Source organism: Mustela erminea, chromosome 4, assembly GCF_009829155.1.
Source record: "Mustela erminea isolate mMusErm1 chromosome 4, mMusErm1.Pri, whole genome shotgun sequence".
In the NCBI taxonomy this organism is placed as follows: domain Eukaryota; kingdom Metazoa; phylum Chordata; class Mammalia; order Carnivora; family Mustelidae; genus Mustela; species Mustela erminea.
In genome coordinates this window covers 8887350-8912721 of record NC_045617.1, presented here as the reverse complement: position 1 = coordinate 8912721, position 25372 = coordinate 8887350, and the positions used below count along the sequence as shown (strand labels likewise).

General features: G+C 45.4%; 1 protein-coding gene across 6 annotated transcripts in view; it reads left to right on the top strand.

The window, feature by feature from the left end:
• SYTL3 (synaptotagmin like 3) overlaps nt 1-25372 on the top strand; it is a 79447-nt gene that overhangs the window by 1378 nt on the left and 52697 nt on the right. For 4 of the 6 annotated variants that reach the window (XM_032338589.1, XM_032338587.1, XM_032338590.1 and 1 more), the window contains exons 2-4: nt 7072-7262; nt 8642-9272; nt 11484-11702. In XM_032338589.1, the coding sequence (XP_032194480.1) occupies nt 9163-9272; nt 11484-11702 (329 nt within the window). In that variant the 5' untranslated portion in view covers nt 7072-7262; nt 8642-9162. Of the gene's footprint in view, nt 1-6424; nt 6560-7071; nt 7263-8641; nt 9273-11483; nt 11703-18742; nt 18974-25372 lie in introns of those variants that run through there. The other 2 variants (XM_032338588.1, XM_032338592.1) reach the window with 2 other exon arrangements.

The window sequence follows — 25372 nt, the reverse complement described above, 5'->3', positions numbered from 1 at the left end:
GGAGGCTGATGCTTGAGCCTCACCAGCTTCCTGGAAAAGCCACCTCTGATTAAGTGACAAGAGAAACAAAGAATTGATAGACACGCATCTCGCCTCCCCCGGAGGCAGAGGTGAAGCCAGCCCGGTTGGGGTTGGAACCACAGAGACCTGCGCTGCTCCACATTCTTCTCCCGCCTTCGCCATGTGGACAGCTGTTCTTTGCGCTGGGACAGGCTTCCAGAAAGAACACACAGGAGCAAAAAGAGATGACCTTGTCACATGCAGCGTCAGGGGCGGTGTCGTGACTCACCGATTCCACACACATCGCCCCCCGCCACGTCCCAGGCAGGGTGGCGTGGCTGTTCTCAAGCTGCAGCCTCTCAAGGAAACCGCTGTGGTCAGAGCAGAGCAGTGGGGCTTGGGGCCCCCGAGGTGACCCGCGCCGTGGCCCGTTGCAGGGCTGTGGCTGTCGGGCTTTGAGAAAATTCTGCAGTTTCCCTTTGAGATCCCAGCAGCGCTGACAGTCCTGGTCACGTGCACACAGGCCCCAGCAATTCGCCGCCTGCCACTCTCCCGGTCCCCTGGTCAGAGGACAGGGTGGAAGGACAGGGGACCCCTGCCTGCAAGCAGAAATTGACTCCTTTCCTGGCCTCCTCGCTCTTCTCCCTCTGGGCCGCGGAGCTCGTGCTGCCCCCTCGGCAGGTCTGGAAGTCAGTCAAGCTTTGCTGTGAGGCCAAGGAAGGAGACAGAACATTTTGCAGACAAAATGGATGAAGTGTGGAGCTGCATTTAGGAGCAGACCCGGCATCCCCCACCCCCGAGGTTGCCTTTGTCCCTATCAATCTCTGAGAAATGTGCTATGGCTTGATGGCTGGCTCTCCTACTTTTGGGGGTTCCCGCAGGGGGACGGTCTGCAGGGAGAAATGTCTCTGCCTCCTGCTTGCTACATCCCAGCCATTGCTCTAGGTCTCCACCCCGCTGATGTACTGAATTCCCAGATCAGTCCTGTGAAGCAGGGACAGCTCTCTAGTGCATCGAGGAAGCAGAGAGGGAAAGTGAGTCTCATGGAGATTAAGCCACTGGCCCAAGAGCATGTGGCTATGCCCGGGAATTGGGCGGGTTGGATCCCAGATTGTCTGGTGGCCCAACCAACGCGAGACGGGACGGTTGGGTGTAGAGGGCTTCTCCAAGCGGCCGTGGGAGATTTTTCCTTCAACATGGTGCTGTAGTATTGGTTTTCTTTGTTAATTATTAAGTATAATTAGGCTGGTAGTCGGAGTGCTGTGAGCAAAGGCAGACACCATTGTAAAATTACAAACATACAATGGAAAAAGGAGGTCGGGCTCCCTGTGAGGTGAGAACAGAGCCCGACTTCTTTGCTTGGGACAGAATAAATGCGATGTAAGAGGCTGCCAGGTGAGTGGGACAGTGACCACGTAAGCAGCAGCTCAGAAAAGTGGATCTGGGGGACTTCATCCCTCCAGCTAGGCGGCTGTGACTTTCTGCGTGAGATCATTAAAACAAAACACTTTGCAGCGCACTTCTCAGCTACCAGAATACCTCAGATTTTCCCAAAGGCTGGAGCTTTCAGAACTGGGGGCCTTCCCGCTCCCTGGACTGTCCTGACTTCCTACTCTGCCTGAATTCATGCTTCCTGCTTTGCAAGCAAACCCACATGTCACAACATTCACTGCGTTTCTCAACACACTCCAACCATTAAGGACCAGCTTGGTGGGGGCCGAGGGATCACTAAGTCCCAATGTCGCCACTGGAAAGGACTCTTGAGTACAAGCCAGAATGAATTCAGGGTCCCATGAGAGAACTATGCAAAGGAAAAGGGTATTATAATGAAGAAGGAGTGACTGATTTTGATTGTAAATATGGGGAAATTTCCTGAATTAGGTAGCAATTATTCTGGACCTTGAAAGAATAATGTTGATGGTAATGACACCATTACTACTACTGCTAATTACAGCTGATACTTATCACCTGCTTATTCTAGTGCTGTGAGTACTGGATGTGTATCCACACGGTGAATCCTCACAACTACTCGGGAAAGTAGGTGCAGTAGTTCTCGGGTTAGAAAGGGACATTCGGTCCCAGCAGGTTCCGGTAACTCACCCAGGACTTAGCAAAGGGCAGAGTTGAGCTATTCATGCAGTCAGGCTCCACACCTGCTTTCCTGACTGTTCTCTTGCTGTCTACGAGTAGATTTGATTTTGGTGGGCAGAGCGGAGAGCAGGAGCAAATGCACAATGTGCTTGGGGAACAGTCTCGAATGAGTTCACCACGGGAGGGTTGTAGCCCTCACGGGGAAGTGGGGATCAGAATAGGAGGACACCAGGTCAGGGGGTCAGGAAGCCCCTACTCCTGCTTCAGAGCCTTTTTATGGGCAGTGGAGAAGCTGGGCTCCAGTGCTGGAGGAAGAATGCCACATTCTCACTCTAGTATTGCTACATACACTGTCCCCCACATAGAGAGTCCCCCCTCACCGTTCCTCAGACCAGCTCCTCCCCTCCCCCAGGCTCAATGGGCCTCACCTTTTCCATGAAGACTATCCTTTCCCCCGTCACCTTCTCCCTCGGCCTCACCAGCCACTCTGTTCTGTCACCACGGCTCCCGTGGGTGACAGCCATCAGCGTGCCAGCCAGTGGGCACAGTCTGCTCTGCCCCCCAGCAGCTCTCCCTGTGACGCACTTTGTGACGGCGACAAATGCTAACCTCCCACCTGACTCTGTCATCCTAGATGCTAGTACATAACACAGTACGAGGAACACGCAACCGATTTTCATAGGTTTCATGTCATTCTTTTACTATCTCCATGCTCTACTTCAAAACTTCACATCAGTCAGAACACCCACAAGAGAAGTACTTTTGTTTCACCGATGTTTCAGCACATACGACAAATATTCCAACACGGTTTCTACTAGAGGTGACTAGGAACGGAATTTGTAAAGCTGTATGTCACCCAGCAAATGCCAGGACATGGTTGAAATTCTGATTTTTCTTGGTGGTTACCATGGGCCTGTGCTGCCCACTGATTCCATCTGCCACCCTAGAAACCTCTGTTGACTAGGAAGTTTACTAAAACACGATGAAACTTTAAAAAATGACAAATAAGTAAATTATTGCCAGGCGTCTGGGGACACTTTGTCTTGGATAAATAGATGATGAACCAAGAAGAGTTTCAATGAAGCATTTTTGAGTGATTTGCAAGATGGATCACACAGGAGACTGTCCAAGTTGGCAGTTGTTACAAAACTTCTAAGAATTCAAATGTCAGCCTAACTGTGATAAAGTGCAGAGCTTCCGTTCAAGAGGATTGAAAAAATGCACCTGAAATGATTCAAAGATACTGTATTGCAAGAAGAACTCTGAGCTCTCCACCACAACCTGGAGATCAGATCTGAAATTGCATATGCAAATTCATAAGCTGAAGCCCCCAAAACCAAAAGAGCGAACCACCAATGAGAACCAAACATTCTCTCTTCCCCAAACTCCATTTTCTCCTACAAACTTAATAATGTGTTAAAACATGAACAAGGGAATTCTATAACTTAATTTATAAGTGACCTTAGAAATGATTGGATCTTCCAATTCAGTGGTTCTTAAAACTATGAAGCTTTTTTTTTAAGTAGGCTCCGTGGGCGCAGAGCCCATTGTGGGGCTTGAACTCACAGCCCTGAAACCAAGAGTTGGACACTTAACCAACTGAGCCACTTGGGCACCCTTTAAAATTATGAAACTCAGTGTTCCCTCGTTGTAGGAAATATATTATATTGTGGTTTGCCTTTTACTATCCAGAAACAGAATTCACATATACTGTCCTCTATCTACACACTATTACTGCTACAATGCAATTATCATGACAAAAGGAGAAACAAGAGGACTTTATAAATTGAATATTTTTAATTACCATATAATGTGTACTTGGATATGTAAGCTACATTAGAAGACCCAGTGAAGCTGTCAGATATTTGTGTAAATAGAGTCATGTTGACTGTGACATTTACAAATGCACATTGTTACCACCATATGGCAGGAGTCATTCAGATACTACAAACAATGTTGCCCTTGGTGATGCAACTTCCTGAAATGATAAACAATTCTTTATTTTATTGTATTGTATTTTTATTAGCATTTAATGTATTATTTGTTTCAGGGGTACAGATCTGTGATTCATCAGTCTTACACAATTCACAGCACTCAGCATAGCACATACCCTCCCCAATGTCCATCACCCGGCCACCCCATCCTTCCCACCCATCCTGTTCCCTCCAGCAACCCGTAGTTTGTTTCCTGAGGTTAAAAGTCTCTTATGGTTTGTCTCCCTTCCTGATCCCATCTTGTTTCATTTTTCCCTCCTTACTCCCCAGAACCTCCCGCCCTGCCTCTCAAATTCCTCATATCGGAGCGATCATATGATAATTGTCTTCCCCTGATTGACTTATTGTGCTTAGCATAATACCCCTAGTTCCTTCCATGTCATTGCAAATGGCAAGATTTCATTTCTGATGGCTGTATAGTATTCCTGTGTGTGTGTGTGTGTGTGTGTGTGTGTGTGTGTGTGTACCACATCTTCTTTATCTAGTCATAGGTTGATAGACATCTAGACTCTTTTCATAGTTTGGCTATTGTGGACATTGCTGCTATAAACATTCGGGTGTACTTGCCTCTTCAGATCACTACATTTGTATCTTTTGGGTAAATACCCAGTAGTGTGATTGCTGGATCGTAGGGTAGCTCTTTGCAACTTTTTGAGGACCCTCCATGCTGTTTTCCGGAGTGGTTGCACCAGCTTGCATTCCCACCAACAGTGTAGGAGGGTTCCCCTTTCTCCGCATCCTCGCCAACAACTGTCATTTCCTGACTTGTTAGAATTTTATCTATTCTGACTGGTGTGAGGTATATCTCACTATGGTATTTCCCTGATGCTGAGTGATGCTGAGCACTTTGTCATGGTCTGTCGGCCATCTGGATGTCTTCTTTGTAATGTCTGTTCATGCCTTCTGCCCATTTCTTGATTAGATGGTTTGTTCTTTGGCTGGTAAACAATTCTTATCAAAGTTCTAAGTGAAACCAAGTACAGCTTTTCTTCTACAGAATGGTTGCATTCAGGAAAACTCAGAGTATATTAAAATCCTGCAAAATACACTTTGTGTTTATATGAGAGTTACATTTTATCAGAGAATTATAATATTTTCCTAATTGAATTATCTGGTGAGGTAGTCAACATTTGCATGGGGAGGCAAGACAATTCTTTGTCACTGTGACAACCAAAAACACCCCACAAATTTCTTTTTTTTTAAATTTCTTTTCAGCGTAACAGTATTCATTGTTTTTGCACCACACCCAGTGCTCCATGCAATCCGTGCCCTCTCCAATACCCACCACCTGGTTCCCCCAACCTCCCACCCTCCGCCCCTTCAAAACCCTCAGATCGTTTTTCAGAGTCCATAGTCTCTCATGGTTCACCTCCCCTTCCAATTCCCCTCAACTCCCTTCTCCTCTCCATCACCCCACAAATTTCTAACAACATAACTGTGGTACTGAGCTTGTGCTAATCCTGAGTTCCAGTGAGATGAAGCAATTGTGGCTCAAACATGGTAAATGGAATATCCAAGCCACCAAGCCAAGCAGTACACTAGGAGGACCCTGGACACCAAAGAGAAAATATCTTCTTTGGTTTCTGTGAAATCTTGCTATGAAGGATCCTGGGGTGATGTCCAGAACCGATATATGACCCCAGCGTGACGCTCTCTGCAGTCCTAATGGCATCATTTCAAAAAGTCACCCCTGGTTTATAGAGGATCTGGAAACAGAGCCTTCAGGTTAAAGGAAGAAGTACATTCCATCAGGCTTTACTCGTAGTAAATATTAACCAAGTGCTTGAATGACTGAAGGTTGACAGAAGCTAGGATCAAATGTCCAAAAGTCAAGAATAAAAAACACAGGGGGTTGGATACCAAACACCCATCCTCTGGTTTTTTAAGCTTTATGCCAGCATCACCTGGGAACACCACATCTTGATCTCTATTTGAAATGCTTTCAGTGAATTATGATTTGGCGCCAGCTTCTTAGCTTTAAGATCAGTATAATAATGACCCCTCAATTTTGCTGCTTCTGCTGAACCATGGCTCAAATAATTATTTTCTCAGTCTATGCCCTTTATACTTCAAGGAGGTTCTTCTCGTCTTCCTTTGGTTTATCAGAATGATATAGATCACATAGATTTTTGTTTTGTTTTGTTTCGTTTTGTTTGGTCTTGCCTTGGTTACTAAGAAGGTCAGAAATACATCTAATGCTCAAGCATGGTGACTGTTCCCCTGCAGGTTCATGGTGGAATGATCTCTCTCTTCTTTCCACTCTGAAGCTGACGTCTCTCTGACTTTAATTGTCCTCTATGTGCTTTTATTGTAAGCAACATCACAGTCTTGTTACACAGGGGATAGAGTGTAAATCACCAGGCAATCAAGTCATGTGCTAAGCACTTGAACAGTGTGTGGCACTTGGAAGGTACTCGGTGAATATTCATTGAATGGATGGATGGATCCAAGAACAAACCAAATTCTACTTTTCCGTAAGTAGGAGTGAATGGTTGCTAGGGGGAGGATAAGCTCTCTCTCATCCATAAAAAGGGCCCTTCCCACTGCAGGCCCACAGCCATGGATTTGATAGAGTGTAAGGAGCATTTTTATGTGATAACTGAATTCTGTATTTCTATAAAACCCAGCCTCCTGAATGAGTGAACATGTGCTTGTGCCAGGACTCCCCCAGTGAGTCAATTTGCTGCCATCATTCCCACCCTGTACCGCATGGCAGAGCCAGAGCATGGAGCACAGAAACCACAGGGAAAGAAAGCTCAGTGCACACAAATCATGTGTTTTGAGACAAATGCAAAAATCTTCATTGAAATTACTGGAGAATTGGGTCAACTGTATAGTTCTTGGTCCAGTGGTAAATAAGAAGGAAGAACCAAGAGGCAAGTTCAGAAGAAATTGGCTCATAAAGTTGGCGACATATTGGCCAGTTTGCACCTTACCCCTTGTTGCTTGATTATACGTTACTGCATATCGCTTTCCTCTTTTCCAGAGACTCAGAGCCTTGGGGAAGTAAGATCTGCAAGTTCCATCTGTTCATCCAGAAACTGGAGGCGGAAGAGGATCAAGACTTTGCGCCCGTCACGCAGGGGTTACCAGTGAGTCTGGGCTAGAGCCCAGAGTCCTTGTTGCTTGGTCATTTCGCCACCTTCTGGATAGGAAACCTTTGGAGGGCAGGCACTGGTGAGTACTTGCCTGAGGACTAGAGGCCGAGAGTGCCCCTTTCAGAGCTCTGTGCCCTCCTACTCTTCACTCGACCTGGGAAAGCTGCTCATGGTACTCTGTCCCACAACAGAGTAACTGACAAATCTAGACTCCCTTAAGCCATGACTGCTTAGCCTACAGGGCCATGAACTTGGATGGGAAAAAGCTTACATCTTTATTTATCATCCTCCAATTACAAATTTAGCACTTCTTTCCATTATGAATATAGACATCAAACCAGAGTAGAACTAGCAGGACTGGTAACTCTCACTAATAGAAATCATCCATATTTTCATACCATGATGCGTGTTATAGATATTTCAAAATATTACTTACAATCATCACTACTCTGGAATTACAGTAGTTGTTACATCACTGCTTGATCTCATTATTTCATGTATCAGTGAATATATATATTACTATGTTAAAACATTTTAGTATCAATGATTTCCTTTGTAATTCAGTGTATTTTATTTTATGCATTTAAATACACAGGCTTCACCAGGCTACCAAAGATTAAGGAGCGATTCTTAACCCTTTTTCCTTAAGGAAAATGATCCCTTAGGTCTCCGTTAACCTCTTATTCAGTAACTTGTTATGGATCATAAATTAATATAATGTGGATTTCTGCTGAAGCCCAACAAAAGTTTAGCTTCTAAAGCAATGAAAGGAAGTCTTATTCCCAAGAAATTAATGTAGATTTGATAGCAAAATGATGTTACCGACAGTATATTGTCTTGATCTACACTTTCTGCATTTCACTGATACGTATCTAGTCATGATTTTCAATGCAGCACCATGTGCTTGGTTGGGGGAGGAACAAATTGAAGGTCATGTAAGCCCAATGTCTCCAGTAGGGGGGAAAAAAAGCAGGGGTAATATATACAGAACCTTTCAACCAGCATTAAACAGAAACAAGACCCCATGGATAAGACATCCTTGAAAACCATTAAAAACCATAAATAATTGATAGATAGGTGGTGGGGTGTTCCTTCATACTTCCCCAACTGATTACATTTTTTTTTACTTTTGAAGTTAATTGTAAAAATAATAGTTAAGTATTGAACACACGGAGTACTTTTAATGTATTTTCAATTAGGATGATGTATGTTAAACACAGACCTATATGCCTCTCTGATTGCTGGAGATACTGGATTTATCTTAGAATGATTCAAGTTCAGAAGTCTGTGGCTTTTAGAAACATGAGAACACCAATTTTAATACAATTTGAAATCTTACATTATCACGATGGCAGAAGGTGCAAAGGTCTGTGTGGAATGATTTGTGCATCCAGAAGTGATGTTGCAGACAGACACAAGCCAGGAAAATGAGGCCATTTTTGTTGTCTTTTTTTGCAGGCATTCAGCAGCCTGGGCTTTTAATGACCATTACTTCTGACCCGAAGGCACTGGAGGGGAAGAGTAGCTTCTGAATGTCCTCGATACTTTTATAACTGCCAGTTCTGAGTTCCCTCAGATTGGGGCTCACTTCTGCTTTTGCAGAAATTATCTGCTTGGAGCCATGCCTGATTTATAGCAATCTCTGGCAAGACCTCAGACCAGAGATATGCTTTTGGCTTAGACAGACACCGCAGGCAGCGGTAGGGCTCCGTGGAAAGGCTCCCCGGGGGGCATGAGGCTCTGGGAGCCTCGAGTCGAGCTGGGGGGTGGCCTCTTGGGGCTTTCTTCTCCCGAGGAGTGTGACGCAGTCAAAAAGGGGAAAAAAAAAAAAAAAAAAGGCCAAGCAGCTGCTGATGAAATAGGAGAAGGCGCACTTTGAAGCACGTGGGGCTGTTCCAGGGCACTCTGAGCTCACGCACAGCCCAGGGGCGCTCGGTCATGGAGTGACCCTCGGCTCGGGTCTCCGCACCAGAGAAGGCATGGCCGGGGAAGTCAGCCTGAACTCCCTCCAGGAGCTGGAACGTGAGGTCGTCCTCCAGGTCCTGTACCGAGACCAGGCGGTCCAGAACATCGAGGAAGAGAGGATCCGGTATGCCGTCCGCCACGGCGCACAAGTCTCGGGGCTTTCCTGCTTGCCGCCTACGGCCACCTGCTTGCTGGCCGCTGCTTGCTGGCCGCGGGGCATGCGGGTGTCCCCTCTGCAAGGGGCCCGTGAAGGGCAGAGGCCGGGTAGCCCTGCGCTCTAACCGAGCTCCCCGAAGTGGGAGCGAAGGGAGGCTGCTCTTGTCATTGACTTTAAATAATGCCATTTTGTGCTAAGTGTGTTGTCTGGTGCTTGTCCCTTTGCTACTTGGCGGGACTAATTCAAAGGAAGGTTCGCAGGCGTCTGCTCTGCCTCTCAAGGGACAGACCTCCTGCGAAGCATTGCCTGAATTGTTGGTTGGGGTGGGGGTCACCAAGGGCACACAGAAAAGTGGAGAAAGCCACGTGGAGACAGCAGGTCTGCTGCGGCGTGTTCCCGTCATCTTCTTTGTGTGCTTTTGCTTCCAACTTGGCTTTGAGGGGAGGGGGTGCGTAAAATGTAAACCTGCTCAGCCTGTTCTTTGACTGATCTGTCAGTAGGAAATTTCTTTCCTTGTCTGTCTAGAAGCTGCATGCGCTGTTGGTATGAGTGAACACCTAATAGAGCAGGACTAGACTGTCAAACCTGCCGATGGGTAGCGGCCAAGATCTGTCTTACCAACAGCATGGGGTCATGTTTGTCAATGTCTGTAGAGGACACAAAGACTGGAAAATAAGTATGTGGACCAGGCTTTTGATTTTGTTTTATTTTTTTTAATGTTTTTAAAAGATTTTATTTATTTGACACAGAGAGACACAGTGAGAGAGGGAACACAAGCAGGGCAAGTGGCAGAGGGAGAAGCAGGTTTCCCGCTGAGCAGGGATCCCGATGTGGGGCTCGATCCCAGGATCCCGGGATCATGACCTGAGCCAAAGGCAGACGCCCAAAGACTGAGCCATCCAGGTGCCCCTGATTTTGTTTTGTTTTTAATGGCAGAACTCTTCTAGAGTCTGCCAAGAAAAATACACATAAAATAAATAAAATTCAGGGCAACCCAATGCTTAAGGAATGAAATTTGTGGGTTAACTGGAAGATACAGTGTTCTTTTTCTATCCTCCGCTGCTGTCCCAAAGCTCTCTGACATGGACTTGTACTTTTTTCTGCTGAAAAGGATAATACGCTGAGCAAAATGGAATTGTCTCGATGATTTGAGGTCTTTCAGTGATTTAGAAACATCCTGAATACCAACAAAGTAGCATGGACTCTGTGGTCAGGAGGTTTTTTTCCCGAGGGCACAGACAGCAGCGCAAGTCCCGCAAGTGGAATGAATGCGCTCTAGCTTCTTGGGGCTGGCTTCTCTCTTTTAAAAATGGCTAGCAGAGACATTTCTTGAAAGAAGGTCTGGTTACTAACACCTCTTCCGGGTCCAGTGTAAGGTCCCTTAGCACTTGGGCTATTGTCTCAGGGAAATAGGAACTAGAAGTGAACTGACCACCCACTGAAAAAACAAAACAAAAACCACAAAACAATAGTTGGGACGCCTGGGGGGCTCAGTCTGTTAAGCATCGCATCTGCCTTTGGCTCAGATCATGATCCCGGAGTCCTGGTATCGAGTCCCACATCAGGCTCCGTGCTCAGTGGGGAGCCTGCTTCTCCCTCTGCCTATGTTCCCCTGCTTGTGCTCGCTCCCTCCTCTCTCTCTGACAAAGAAATGAATAAAATCTTTAAAAACCAGTAGCAAAAGCAGAACATCAGTTCAATAATTTTATTGGGTAACTTAATGACAAGGGCAGGCATGTATATCTTTATAGATCTTTCCATGCCTTCTATATTAAAATTGATGCTATTTTCTCTGTGTGTGTTTTGTGTTGTCCTCTCTCTGTCCTTGCTAACCTTTATGATGTCCTTTGGGCATGGAGGGATGAGCCTAGAACAAAACTAGCGGCTAACTCCTCTGTGCTACGCACTTTTTAGGCTTTGCCATTGAATCCCGCGGCATCTGTGGGAGGTGAGCTTTTTCTCATCTCTGTTTCACCGTGGAGAAAATCTCTGAGCCTCTTTTCTGGAGATACTGAGTGAGATCCCTAGTTCACACAGCCATGTTGTTAGCCGGGCCAAAACCCCTTCTTTCTTCTCTTGCCGGGAGCAGTATTATAGGGGCCCTCGCCATGTAGGGGTATGTCTGGCATCTGTCCTTTCATTCAGTCATACCTTGTCACTTGACTGTTTGGGCCACAGGAAACTGAAGACGCACTTGCAGCACCTCCGGTGGAAAGGAGCACAGGGCGTGAGCCAGGAGCACAGAGAGAAGTCATGCGCCCGCTGTCAGAGCGAGCTGGGGTTTCTGCTGAACCGGGGGGCCGTGTGCAAGGGCTGCAGCCACCGCGTGTGCTCGGAGTGCCGAGTGTTCCTGAGGAAGACCAGCGCCTGGAAGTGCACCGTGTGCTTTGAGGACAGGTGAGATGGCCAGGGCACTCACGTCCCCCCGTGGGCTCTGGTCATGTGGACAGTCCCAGACCTGCTGGTGACAAAGGCGCTGTCGCCCCTTAGGGTTGATTGGTGTTCACAGAGGGCTTCATAGGAAGCGACCTTTCTAGACTTGGAAGTTACAGTAATTTAAAAATGAATTGTATTATGTAAAAAGGTTTTTTTTTCTTTTAATTTACAAATGTTTGTTTATAATGGCTAAGGATGGGCTAACCCAGGAGTGAAGATTCATTTGGATTTCATAACTAGGTGCCTCAATTTTCTTAGAGCTTAATTTATCACTTTCAGAGAAAGTCAAGTGGATTTCATTTTATTTTATTTTAAGATTTTATTTACTTATTTGACAGAGCGAGAGATTGCAAGTAGGCAGAGAGGCAGGCAGAGAGAGGGGGAAGCAGGGTCTCTGCTGAGCAGAGAGGCCAATGTAGGACTTGATCCCAGGACCCTGAGATCATGACCTGTGCCAAAGGCAGAGGCTTAACCCACTGAGCCACCCAGGTGCCCCAGTCAAGTGAATTTTAACATAGGAAATATTAGAGTGAGCCTGTGTAGCATTACTTATTTATTTTTAAAAATTTATTTATTTATTTATTTGTTTATAGAGCAGAGGGAGGGGCGAGGGAGAGGGGGAGAGAGAGAATCTCAAAGAGACTCCGCGCTGAGCATGAAGCCCCACGTGGGGCTCGATCCTAGGACCTCAAGACCAGACCCGAGCTGAAATCAGGAGTCAGATGCTTACCTTACTGAGCCACTTAGGCACCCTATGTTATTATTTTTTAAAATATTTTATTGAGGTAAAATTGACATGTGACACTACATTGATTTCAGATGTATAACGTAATGACTTAGTATTTGTATACATGGTGAAGCGATCACCACAATAGATCATGTTACCGTCGTCTTTATCTGTACTTCAGTTCTGGATGATAACCTTGCTGGGTGGAGTATTCTTGGTTGGAAGCTTTCTTCCTTTCAGCACTTTGGATTGGATTTATCATCCCACTCCGTTCTGGCGGCAAATTTCTGATGAAAAATCTGCCAATTGTCTTATGGGCGTTCCTTATATGTCACAAGTTGTTTTTCTCTTGTTGCTTTCCAGAGTCTCTTTTAAATTTTAACTTTTGACATTTAATTAGGATGTGCTTGATGTGATCTCTTTGGGGTCATCTTATTTGGAATTCTCTGGGCTTCCTGGACCAGGATGTCTGTTTCTCTCCCCAGGTTAGGGAACTTTTCAGTCATTATTTCTTCAAATAATTTTCCACTCCTTTCTCTCTCACTTCTCCTTCTGGCCCCTATAATGTGAATTTTCTTTCCACTTGATGTTGTTCCCATAGGTCTGTTAGGCTGTCTTCTTTTATCTTTCTTACTTTCTTCTTCCTTTCTCTGTTTGGGTTAGCTCCACTGCCCTGCCTTTCAGACTGCTGATCTGTTCTTCTGCTTCATCTGGTCTGCTAAGGACCCCTCCATGTGTGCTTCAGCTCTGTGGCTAATGTGTGGAACTTGTTGTTTTCCATCTCTTTGATGAAGTTCTCACGGTGTTCATCTGGTCTTTTCCTGAGTCTGGGCAGCATCTTTATGACTATTACTTCAAATTCTTTATCAGGCATATTACTTATATCTCTGAAATTAAGGTATTTTTCTGAGATTTTACCTTGTTCTTTCATTTGCAACATACTTCTCTGTGTCTTCATTTTCCCTGACTCTCTGTGTTTATTTTTCGGTGGTTTTTTTTTTTTTTTTTTTTTTTTTTTGATTTTATTTATTTATTGGTCAGAGAGAGAGAGAGAGAGAAAGAGCACAAGCAGGGGGAGCAGCAGGCAGAGGGAGAGCAGGCTCCCCACTGAACAAGGAGCTCAGTGCAGGACTCCATCCCATGACCCTGGGATCATGACCTGAGCTGAAGGCAGATGCTTAACCTACTCACACACCCAGATGTCTCACTCTGTTTGTTTCTATATGTTTCTAAACTGCAACCTCTCCCCAGTCTTGGCCTTGCATGGGTGATGGACCTTGTCCTTCAACCTGGCCCTAGCTCTTGGTTATCTTTCCAAACTCTGTGATTGTCCAAGCAGGCTGCCTGATTTATTCTTGCTAGCGCTCCATTGGTGTGCTAAGACCTGTTGGTGTCCCAAAGGGAAGGATCTGTTAGAACCTAATTTCAGGCTGATTGGAAGCCAGACCCCTAGGCAGCAGCTTTCAAAGTACGTAAATAGATACAGTCCTGTGGGGCCAGTCATAAAATCTGCGGGCCTCCAGACCAGGAGATCTGAAGGACACCATGGGTGGAGGTGGCAAAACTGAGGGTTCCAGCCGAGTGTATAAGCTCCTTCCTCGGAGGTACCAGAGAGCTGAAGCAAGGCCAGGACTGAGTGCAAGGATGGGGTCTCCCTGCCTGGGTTCCCTGAGATCACCTTCCTAGCCTTGGATTGTGTGGCAAATAGGAAGTCTGCCCCTCAGGCAAAAGCTCTAGGCCAAGGAAATAGGCTTTTTTCACAGGGAGACTGGGAATGTGCTTCCGGCTACTGTCTGTGCTATGCCCTGAGGGTTGTAGGCTGCTGAGAACTGTCTTTGCAATTGTTATGGTCCCCTGGAGCCCAGGAACACAAGCCCTCTGGGCACCAGGACCAGGTGATCTGGTGTGTGTCCTTTGTGTGGGCTCCAGGCACCTGCTGGCTTTGCGATGCAGCTGGAGAGTGCAGGGGTGGAGCGAGGCCACCGTGGCCACCAGCGTTACGAAGGCAGCGGAAGACGGCCTTAGCTGGACATGGCCTCTGGCTTCCGTGATGCTGCAGGAGAGCGCCGTGTCTGCGCATGTCCGCGTGTTTCCCTGCGTGTCCACGCACACCTGCGCAGGCCGCTCAGGAGCAAGTCAGCGGGAGGGTGCCGGGTCTCTGTGTGCCGCCCACGCTAGCAGAGGAGAGGGAGAGTGCAGAACAGGTGCTCATCTCTAGAGAGAGTCCCACCTGGCCCCTGGACCTTTGGCAGAGGCTGGAAGATGGGCAAATGAATCTCCTTCACTCACAGTCTAGATGCTTTTCAAACTTGCTTTTGTCCTGGGTCTTTATGTCTCTATGTGAGTGAGACCACATGCCCGTTGGACTTAAGTAAGCCCCACTGTTTTTTCTAAGTCAGACCTTTTGGGGGCACACCTCTCTAGTTCAGGTCCCAGGGGTTGGGGTCCCTGGCAGGGGACACAAACCCCTCACTCCTCTGGGAGAAACTCTGTCCTTGTGAGATCCCTCCCTGTGGTGTGTCTCTGTGATGGTGGTGAGGGGGTGTTCGGTGACATCGTGTCTCTGCATCTCTTACCCACCACCACAGTGTTGTCTTTTCATCCTATGTTGCGGGTGGCGGTTGGACTGTTTTTCAGTCCTTCTTCAGGGGGGGTTGTTCCTTATGAAGCTACAGATCTGGCGTCTGCGGGAGGAGGTGTGTTTGAGGTGTCCCTACACCACTGCCTTCCCATGCAGCTTTCCGTAAGGCCTTTGGGAAGAGGGATAAGCTGACTTCTATTGGCTACTCAAAGAAATGAGTAGCTTTCTATTAGCGCCAGACTGAATCTTCACGTATTTCAATCTTTTGGTGTCATGAGGTTCTTTAAAAAAAGTTTTTTGACATGGAATGGGCATTTGGAACTATGCATTTTGGAAATGAGAAACAGCGTCTTTGGCTGAGGCTCCCACTTTTCAAAGCAAGAATGGACTGGTCATTGATGACTTGAAAACACAATAGAGGTTGTCCCTGTTTGTTGGGGACTGTGCCCACAAGGACATTGCAGAACCTTGAGGAGGGGAGACATTCGTCTGGTGTGAATCTAGAATAACCAGAAACTTGGGGAATTTGAAAAGAGCTCCTAAGTGTTGTTGCAGATGGGAGAGTGCCCAGGACAAAGATCAGGAGAGGTACTCACATCGTGGGGGGCCGGTGGCTGCGGTTTCTGTCCCCCTCAGTCAAGAGAGCTGTGCTTATTGGGCCCCTGGCATTAATGATCTCAAATTTCCTGTCCCTTTGCAAGGCTTAATTTCAGTCCCTCATCCAGAGAAGAAGTGAAGTTGTTCAACCAGATTTCTTTGCTCCTAAATAGCACACCTTGTACTTGGACAGCAGCTCGCCAAGTCAGGCTGATTCGGTCAGCGCTGACTCTGCGCCCCTCACTCATTTCACGTCTCTTTGGTTTGCTGAGGCCAATGTCCTTCAGCCTTTGCTTTTTTCTTTGTCTTTCTTTCTTTTAGATATAAATTTTTAATTAAAAAAATTTTAATATATGTATATTTTGCTGGTACAGCTGCTCTGGAGAACAGTATGACAATTCATCAAGACGTTAAAAATAGAGCTTTTTCCTGTTTTTTAGTGCTCCCCGCTCAGCCCTTTAGGCTTTTCTTATCTTGAGAGGGAAGGGCAGGGAGTTGCGGGGAGCTGCCTGGGCTCTTGAGAAAGGACGTAATAATTCCAAATAATGTCTAGAAAGTCTTAAGATTTCCTTCCCTCCTTTCAATCAACTGTATGTATTTGAAGTCTAATGGTGACCATTGCCTGGTAAGGGATTAAAGGCATTGGTGGTTTTTTGTCTTTGAATAGTTCACTGTAAGCTAAAAACTACACTGGGAAGACGGACGAGGCTGAGGCCGTCTCCTGGGAAGGCAGCCCATTTTGAAACCTGTACCCAAGAGGGTATTGTGACCTCGCTGTTGTAACTCTACCCTCTAAGTACACAAAGTGTGATTTCTAAAACCCCAGCTTCCTTATTGTGAAATAAGGATGCTTTTCAAAATACCAAAGATAATTGCATTACGGGGAATGAAGTGCCTCAGGAAATCATATGGGGAGAGAACAAAATAATTTCTAACACGTATTCTACCCCCTCTCCTTTCTTGGCAACCCTCTGTCCTCTCTCTGGTTTTGTCCTCCCTGGACCCCCATCCTAGAGAGAACTTTAGAATACTTGACAGTCATGACTGACAGGGGGTGGGGGTCCTAGGTGGGGGACGGACCCCAGAGGCTTTCCTCTCTCTGCAGCTGCCTCAGCTTGAGACTCGGTCCTTGGGAAGAAGTGGATCCGTTGTGGGACCAGGAGGGGGGAAGGAGGTTTTTTAAATCAGGAAAGGGGAAGCTGTAGGACGGTGATTTAGAAAAACAAAACCAAATGACAGGTTGTGGCCGTCAGAGAAAAAGGCCTGTGGGACCTGCTGGCCTTGGAGTTGTGTCGAGGTTCCGGGATGTCTTTGAAGTTTCTGCTTCAAGGCAGTTTTCCTCTTAGAGCTGCTAAGGGGACACCTGGGTGACTCAGTTGGTTAAGTGTCTGCCTTTGGCTCAGGTCGCTATCACAGGGTCCTGGGATCAAGTCCCGCGTCAGGTTCCCGGCTTAGTGGGGAGCCGGCTTCTCCCTCTCCTCCCTGCTTGTGCTCTCACTCTTTCTGTCAAATAAATAAATAAAATCTTAAAAAAAAAAAAAAAAGAGCTGCTAAGTGTCCCTGGGAGCTCTGACAAGAGAGGGGTGAGTTGGCTCGAGGCGATTTTCAGAGCATCTATATTTAGAGTATTTCTGGATGAGGGTCAGGGCCAGGAAGACAGGCATCCTCAGGGAAAGAGGACAGCATGGGGATATGAGTTTAGTTTTTTTTTTTTAATACTGCATGTCCCTCCCTCTCTTTCTTTCTTTCTTTTAAAAATTGTGTTCAGTTAGCCAACGTATCATAGTGTTCAGTGATTCATCAGTTGCATATGACACCCAGTGCTCATCACATCATGTGCCCTCCTTAGTGTCCATCCTGGTTACCCCATCCCTCCACCCCCCTTCCTTCTATAAACGTGAGTTTGTTTCTCGGAGTCCAGAGTCTCTCATGGTTTGTCTCCCTCCCTGATTTCTTCCTGTTCAGTGTTCCCTCCCTTTCCCTGTGGTCTTCCACTCCATTCCTTATGTTCCACGAATAAGTGAAACCGTATGATAAATGTCTTTCTCTGCTTGACTTACTTCACTCAAGATAATGCCCTCCAGTTCCACCCATGTTGATGCAAATGGTGGGTAGTCATCCTTTCTGATGGCTGAGTCATATTCCATTGTGTATATGGACCACATCTTCTTATCCATTCATCTGTTGAAAGATATCTTTGATCTTTCCACAGTTTGGCTATTGTGGTCATTGCTGCTATGAACATTGTGGTACCAGTGTCCCTTCATTTTACTATGCCTGTATCTTTGGGGTAAATACCCAGTGGTGTGATTATTGGGTCATAGGGTTGCTCTATTTTCAACTTCTTGAGGAATTTCCACACTGTTTCCCAGAGTGGCTACACCAGCTTGTATTTCCACCAACAATGTAAGAGGGTTCCCCTCTCTCCACATCCTCGCCAACACTTGTTGTTTCCTATCTTGTTAATTTTTGCCATTCTAACTGGTGTAAGATGGTATCTTATTGTGGTTTTGATTTGAATCTCCCTGATGGCTAGTGATGATGAACATTTTTTCATGTGTCTGTTAGCCACTCCTATGTCTTCTTTGGAGAAGTGTCTGTTCATGACTTATGCCCATTTCTTGACTGGATCATTTGTTTTTTTTTTTGGGTGTTGAGTTTGATAAGTTATTTATAGATCTTGGATGCCCGCCTTTTATCTGAAATGTCACTTGTAAATATCTTCTTCCATTCCACTCCATTGCCTTTTAGTTTTGTTGACTCTTTTCTCTTCTATGCAAGAGTTTTTTTTTTTTTTAATCTTGCACGTTTCATTTAAACCTTGAAACAGGGCAATGAGGATTATTATCCTAATTTTACAGGTGAAACAAGAGGCTAAGAGACAGAACGTAGTTAGCCTGAGGCCAGGAAGTCAGTTAGACTAGAGCTCTGGTCTCCTGAATCCCATCCCTTCTAGATCTCTGCCCTCTCCTGCCTGCAGGGAGGAAAGCCACTCAGAAGACCTTGAATCTTGGGCCACGGAAAATGGGGTGTGAACATAGATGCTTTGCCAAGAGGAAGCCGTGTCACAGTGCACCAGTGTTCTGTAGGGCGGGGCCGGGGCCCGGGGATGGTGGCAGCCAGTGATCCGCAGGAACATCTTGGCAGTGAACTGGGCATGAAGTGATAAGGCTGAAGGCAAAACGAAATTGAGAACAAAAGAGAAGCAGCAGAAAGACCTCAGGAAGCAAAGACCCGTTGAGAAGGACTTGGAAGAACAAAGTTGGTGAAAGTTGCCCTAGTCATGAGGGGCCATGTGTTGTCCTCAGCAAGGAGCCATCAAAAGAGGTGATTTGGGAGAAGGAAAGAAGAGGAAGAGATGTAAATGCGTCCTTGCTTCTTGGTTCAGTGGTCCTCCCCCACCCCCCCATCTACTGACAATTCCCACGGATGACATGGGATGAGGTAACAACCACGTTGAAATGTCAGGGAGATTAAGCTTCATATTTGCTTCTTTGCTTGGTTTTGAAAAATAAGATTGAACTGGATGACCGGTTCACATTGATATTTTTTTCCCTTCAAAATCATTGACTGTGCAGTAGCATCCAACTTCATGTGTCTAGAAAGGACCTGCTCATCCTCCCGGAAGCAGATGGCTGAGGAATTATAGGTGCTCAAGACATTTGTCTTTCAAACTGTGATCTTTTCCTCTTGCTTTGTAACTGGCCGTGACCATAAGCAATCGTTCATTCTTCAGTCTCAGATATTCGTTGGGATGTCCTTTCTCTCTGTTGCATCAGGAATGTTTGCTATTTATAAATAAGTAGATCAGACATTTTAGAGCGAGGGTTTCAAATGGTGGGAGGTTGTACGGTTGATCCCAGGATACTTTCTTGGGCTGCTTACGTGTCTCTGATCTACTCTGCTGGAGGCTCATGAAGAGAAAATTCAGAGTGCCCAGTTACACATGGATATATAAACCTTGGCATTCATTATCACATACTTAGTTCTCTGGTTGGGGTTTGAATTATTGCTGCGGAGTAGGAAGGGTTAAAATGAGATTTTTGGAATTTATTAAAGGGGATATTTTGGTTGTTGCTCAAACACACTTTAGGTTAGGATTTAGATGTAAAGATATCATTACAGGATGATGTACTCTCTCTTTTGCATTGTGTGAAATAATTTTTATTGACAATCACGTGACATGTCAAGATAAGTTTTACAGCAGTTGTGTTTCCTGCTTAGAGTAAGACATCCCAGAGTTTGGAAAATATAATCTTTGAAATTTCATACTGATGCTCCCAGCATTTCCCTAATACCATGTTTTGTTTGATAAAATACTGAATCCTCACTTCATACCCACCAAGTCAAATGTATGGGAGTGGTATAATTTACAGTCTTTATTGTAAATGCTTCTGCTCTTCAAGTGAGTAAAAAGTATAACTCTATGAAATATTGAAAAGGAACTGAATGCTGGGTGTGGTATAGGGGGTCAGCGAGGAAGGATGTTAGCTTGGTGCCGAGGTTAAAGTGACATGTCTTTGCTGCCTCTCTTCTATTTCAAAACCTGATTTTTTTTCTAATCTGATTTTTAACATTGCTGATAGAAATGATGGTCGTGAGTTTCACAAGAAAAAGTATACACAAGCTGAATATATTGAGTAAATATGTAACATAGTCATACGTGTGCACATTTTCAAGAGATTAGCCACTGAAACCAACTTTACAAGGGAAAAGCCTCTTGTTCTTTAAGGTAAGGTTTTGTTTTCTTTGTTCTGACTTGGAGATGGCATCTGTTTTAGTCCTCACCGTCTAGCTTGGCTGTTTCATGAGGTACATGTACAGCGTTTTCTGTAGGAATATGGTAGATGACAACTGTATGTAGGATCATGACCTTCTTCTTTTTTTTTTTTTTTTTTTTTTTACAGACAGAGATCACAAGTAGGCAGAGAGGCAGGCAGAGAGAGAGAGAGAGAGGAGGAAGCAGGCTCCCTGCCTAGCAGAGAGCCCGATGCGGGACTTGATCCCAGGACCTTGGAATCCTGACCTGAGCTGAAGGCAGAGGCTTAACCCACTGAGCCACCCAGGCGCCCCCATGACATTCTTTTTAATCCTTGGGTCCAAATGGGGGTAATGACCATTTAGTATTCTTGGAAGCCCTTGTGCTACTAAAACATAGAGTAAAAAAGTAGAAGTGTCTAGGACAGTTTTGGGAAAAGTTTATTTTTGAGAAGTTTATTTTGTACGTACTAGAGGGAATGTTTTCACAATAATTTGAGTATCATTCCTTTTTTTGAAGCTGAAATTTCTTCTGCGATCAGTACATGATTAGTCACACAGGCCTTGCTTCTAAAACCTTTCTTTGAGGTTAGTAAGCCTTCCGCATCATTAACGCTCTTGTTCAGACTTGACATTGTCACCACACTCAGCGGAAATTTTTCGCCCTGAGGGGAAGGCCAGCACGAGAAGGCTGCTTTCCTGGGCTGGCGCTTTGCACAGTAGAGAGGTGCTGCCTTAGTTAACACTCTGAGCTAGAAATAAGGGTCCTGGCAGATGGAGGGATCCCGGACAGGCTTGTAGTTCCTTTGAAGCCATGTTTTCATAGGAATGTCCACAATGCCATGCCCATGTCCATAGAGAGACAAAAGTGCATCCCAACGCCAGAGAGAAATCGTGTGGCTTGAGTGGTTTTTGATGATTCATCTCCTGCCCTGTTCCATTAGTGCAGATAGTTAAGAACAGACAGTTTTGTTCAAAGAAAGTTGCCCATGGATTTCTAGCTAATGTGAAAGCTGACCTCAGCATGTTATACTCCTCTGAAATGCCTTCTGTCTTTGGGATGCTTTGGTGATGATGGGATTCGATTTTGTGATATCTTTCTAAGACTCAACCTTACACTTGATGACTCTTTTAAGAAATTAACAAAGGTGCTTCTTTAAAAAGAAAGAAACACGTCTGCCTAATTCTACTATGCACTTTGCTACCCATCCGGACAGTGCTTTTGTAACTACAGAAATGAAGTCATCAGATAAGAAATCAGCCATTCCTTTTCTTCCCTTTCCGAAACTGTAAAAACCTCCTAACAAGGCAGTGAAACTGTTGCCTTGAACAGAATCCGCCAAGCACAGGTTTTGCCACCTCTGAAATGGTCACTTTGTGTTTAAGGCTCCACAATCTAGAGGTGGTAGGTTCACGTTGCCTAATGCTTGGGAAAGGAAGAAGGAACATCCTACGCACCATATAATCTGAAATGTTAAGCCCATCTGGGTTAATTTTCAGTTTGATTTGGGAAATGTATTTAAAGTTTGAATCTTCTCATAAATGTCGATAGACCCTAGGGCAGCTGGCTGGCTCAGCCCGGACGACATGCGATTTTCCTTCTCAGGGTCGTGAGCTCAAGCCCCATGTTGGGCCTGGAGCCTACTTAAAATTAAAAAATAAATAAGTTTTAAAATGTCGACTGATCCTAAGAACTAATATACTATACTAGTATATTAGTATATATATATATATTTTTTATTAATACATATAATATAGAATTATGATGTACCACTGGCCTGGCAGCCTGTGTAAACAGTTTCCCAGCTGGGAACCAATCCGGGTAAGTGGGCTGGGGCTGCTGGCGGGCCCGTGTGGACACAGCAGGCCAGCTGCCGCCCTGTCAGGAGGCGGGGGGCTCTGCCTGGCCTCGGGCACCCCCGGGGACCATTCTGCCTGGGTGGGAAGAAAGGTCATTTCTTTCTCATCAACCTCTGAGAGGCAGCAGCCGGGATGGAGGTGGCCCCGGAGGGGCTGGGCGCTCGCTGCCGGCGAAGCACTGTTTACTTGTGATCCTGCTTTGGGCCCCTTTCAAGGGCAGCTCCTCCTCTCCCGCAGCCAGCGGCCTGGTTTTCCTCTCTGAGTCTGCGTAGTCAGGAAAGGGAGGCTTGGCCCGGAGGCCACAGTGATGTGAGGAGCCGTGTGGCCCCCAGGGGGTGAGTGGCCTGGAGCCATGGGCCCCTTCAGTGACGCGGGGAGCCTGGTGGGCCCTGCTTCCTCCCTGGCCTTTTGCCACCTGAAATAACAAAATGAAGATATTAAGGTTTTGTTCTTTTTTTTAAGATTTGTTTATTTATTTTAGAGAGAGAGGGAGCGAGCTCAAGTGGGAGGGGCAGAGGGAGAGGGAGAGAGAATCTCCAGCAGACGCTGAGATGAGATGCTGAGCGTGGAGCCCGACTCAGGGCTGGGTCCCAGGACCCCGAGGTCATGACCCGAACCAAAACCAAGAGTTGGATGTTTCGATGACCGTTGCCGTCAACGCGCCTCTGCATAGTGGTTTATGACAAAACCTTGTAGCTTTCGAACACTCACACAATAAACCAGTGTTCACCGCAGCCTTATTCACAACAGTCACAGGACAACCCTTTGTCTGTTAACTGATGAGTGCGTAAACAGAATGTGATACATGCGTGCGTGCAACGTCACTCAGCCACGACAAAGAATGAGATTTAATACCTGCGCAAACAGGGATGAACTTCACAAACACTATGTTAAGTGAAGTAAGGCAGAAGGAAAAATGTATGATTCTACTTACATGATGCACCCAGGGTAGAGTCAGAAATTCATAGAGACGGAAATGTTTACAAATGTTACTCATTTCATCATCTTGAAATATTTATATTGTTATATAAATCATATATTTATATTGTTATATAAATTACTCCTTTTATGTCCTAGAACATCTCCCTCAGTGATTACTTGTGTCACCTGCATAGTTTTACGATTATAGTTTACAATTATTAAACCAACTCTAAGGTTTAACACATCTGAGCGCTCATTGTCCATCTTTTGAGGCCATGATTTCCCAATTTGCAAGTTCTTTATTTTGATTCATTTTTCAATTAACTGAAGTGCCTCTTGAAGGACTTTTTTGCCCCCAGAAGAGCATGTGGGTGGCATAAGATCTGAGTCATTGCAAATTTAAGGTTTTCCTCCATAACCTTTGCTCATGAGTAAAACCTTAGGTCCCAACCTTTTCATCTCAAAGTTCAGGAAACGTGTTCTCATTGTCTTTTGGAATTTAATATGACAGAGACATCTGAAGCTATTTTTATTTTTATTTCTTTTAGTGATCATCTGGTTTTTATGTGTTACAAACACTGGCTTTTCTTCCCCCGTAGCCTTGTAATTAAAAACGGTTTCTCATCCATGTTTGGTTGTGAGCTCTTCTATGTTGGTTTTAAGGAATAAAGTCCCTTTGAGCCCCCATCCCCTGGATTTCCTTGTCTTAAAAAAAAAATCTTTCTCTCCCTCTCTGTATGTGTATATATATATATATATACATATACATATATATACATACATATATGTATGTATATATATGTATATGTATATGTGTATATATATGTATGTATATGTATGTATATATATATTTAGGGGTGCCTGGGTGGTGCACTTGTTTAAACGTCTGGCTTCTCTAAAGACTCGGGTCATGACCTCAGGGTCATGGGATCTGGCTCCACGTGGGTCTCCATGCTGAGCGTGGAGTCTGCTTGAGACTTTCTCTCTCCCCTGTGCCGTCTCTCTCTCTCTCTCAAATAGCAAATCTTAAAAAATTTTTACAAACTTTAATTGTGATAAAATACATATAACATAAAATTTACTATCTTAGCTCTTTTTCACCCTACAGTTTAGAGGCAAGTCTGTCCACATCTTCAAGCAGCCCTCACCACCGCCACCGTCCATCTCTGGAACTTTTCCATCTCGCAAAACTGAAACTTTATACCAGTTAAACAACTATTTCTTCCTTCCGCTGGGAACCAGCATTCTATTTCTGTTTCTCAGAATTTGCAGATTCTAGCTGCTCAGATCAGGAGAATCATGCAGTCTTTGTCTTTTCACGATCGGCTCATTTCACTGAGCAGAACGTTGTAGGTTACCGCAAGTTCCCTCACTTTTTAAGGCTGTGTATTCAAGGTGCTTATTCTGTCACGTGTCTGTGTCACATTTTGTTTGTCTGTTGGTTCCTTGATGGACACTTGGATGAATTCTACCCTTTGGCTATTGTGAATGGTGCTGTTGTGAACATGGTTGTGCAAACATCTCTAAGAGAAGAGACCCTACGTTCCGTTCTTTTGGAGATAGACCCAGAAGTGGAATTGCTGGCTCGTGTGACACTTAGATGTTTAATTTTTTCATCCTGTTTCCCATAGTAGCGCACCATTTAATGATCCCACCGGCGGCGCACACAGCAACCATTTCCCTTACGTTCTCGTCAACACTTGGTCTTTTCAGGTTGTTTTGTTTTGCTTCGTTTTTGCTAGTCGCCCCCCTAATGGGTGGGAGGTGAAGGTCTGCTTGGTTTTTGACTCGGTAACATTTTCGTCAGTCAGCTGTGAGGCCCCTGACCGTGTTTTATACCCCCTGCCCTAGCTTCTTAGAGGGCAACTTTTAATGCGTAGGTTACCTTTGTTCTCTGTCTCCAACATCTGACGTCTTTTACTTTTCTGTTCATGTTCCAGAAAAGCGCGTCTGCTGGGTCAGCTCACTCATTCAGCTTTCCGGCCTCTCCATTCTGCTACTGCTTCCTGGCAGACTGTTCTCTCTCCCTCTCTCTCTTTTTTTTTTTTTTTTTGCCAGCTTTGTCTTTATTCTAGTCTGATGTCTGTTCATGTCAGCCTGGTTTCTCCTTCTGTCTTTCTGTCTCCTTCTCTTAGACATGGGTCTCAGGTGGCTTTTGAGGACGAAGTACTCTCTAAAACGTTCCCC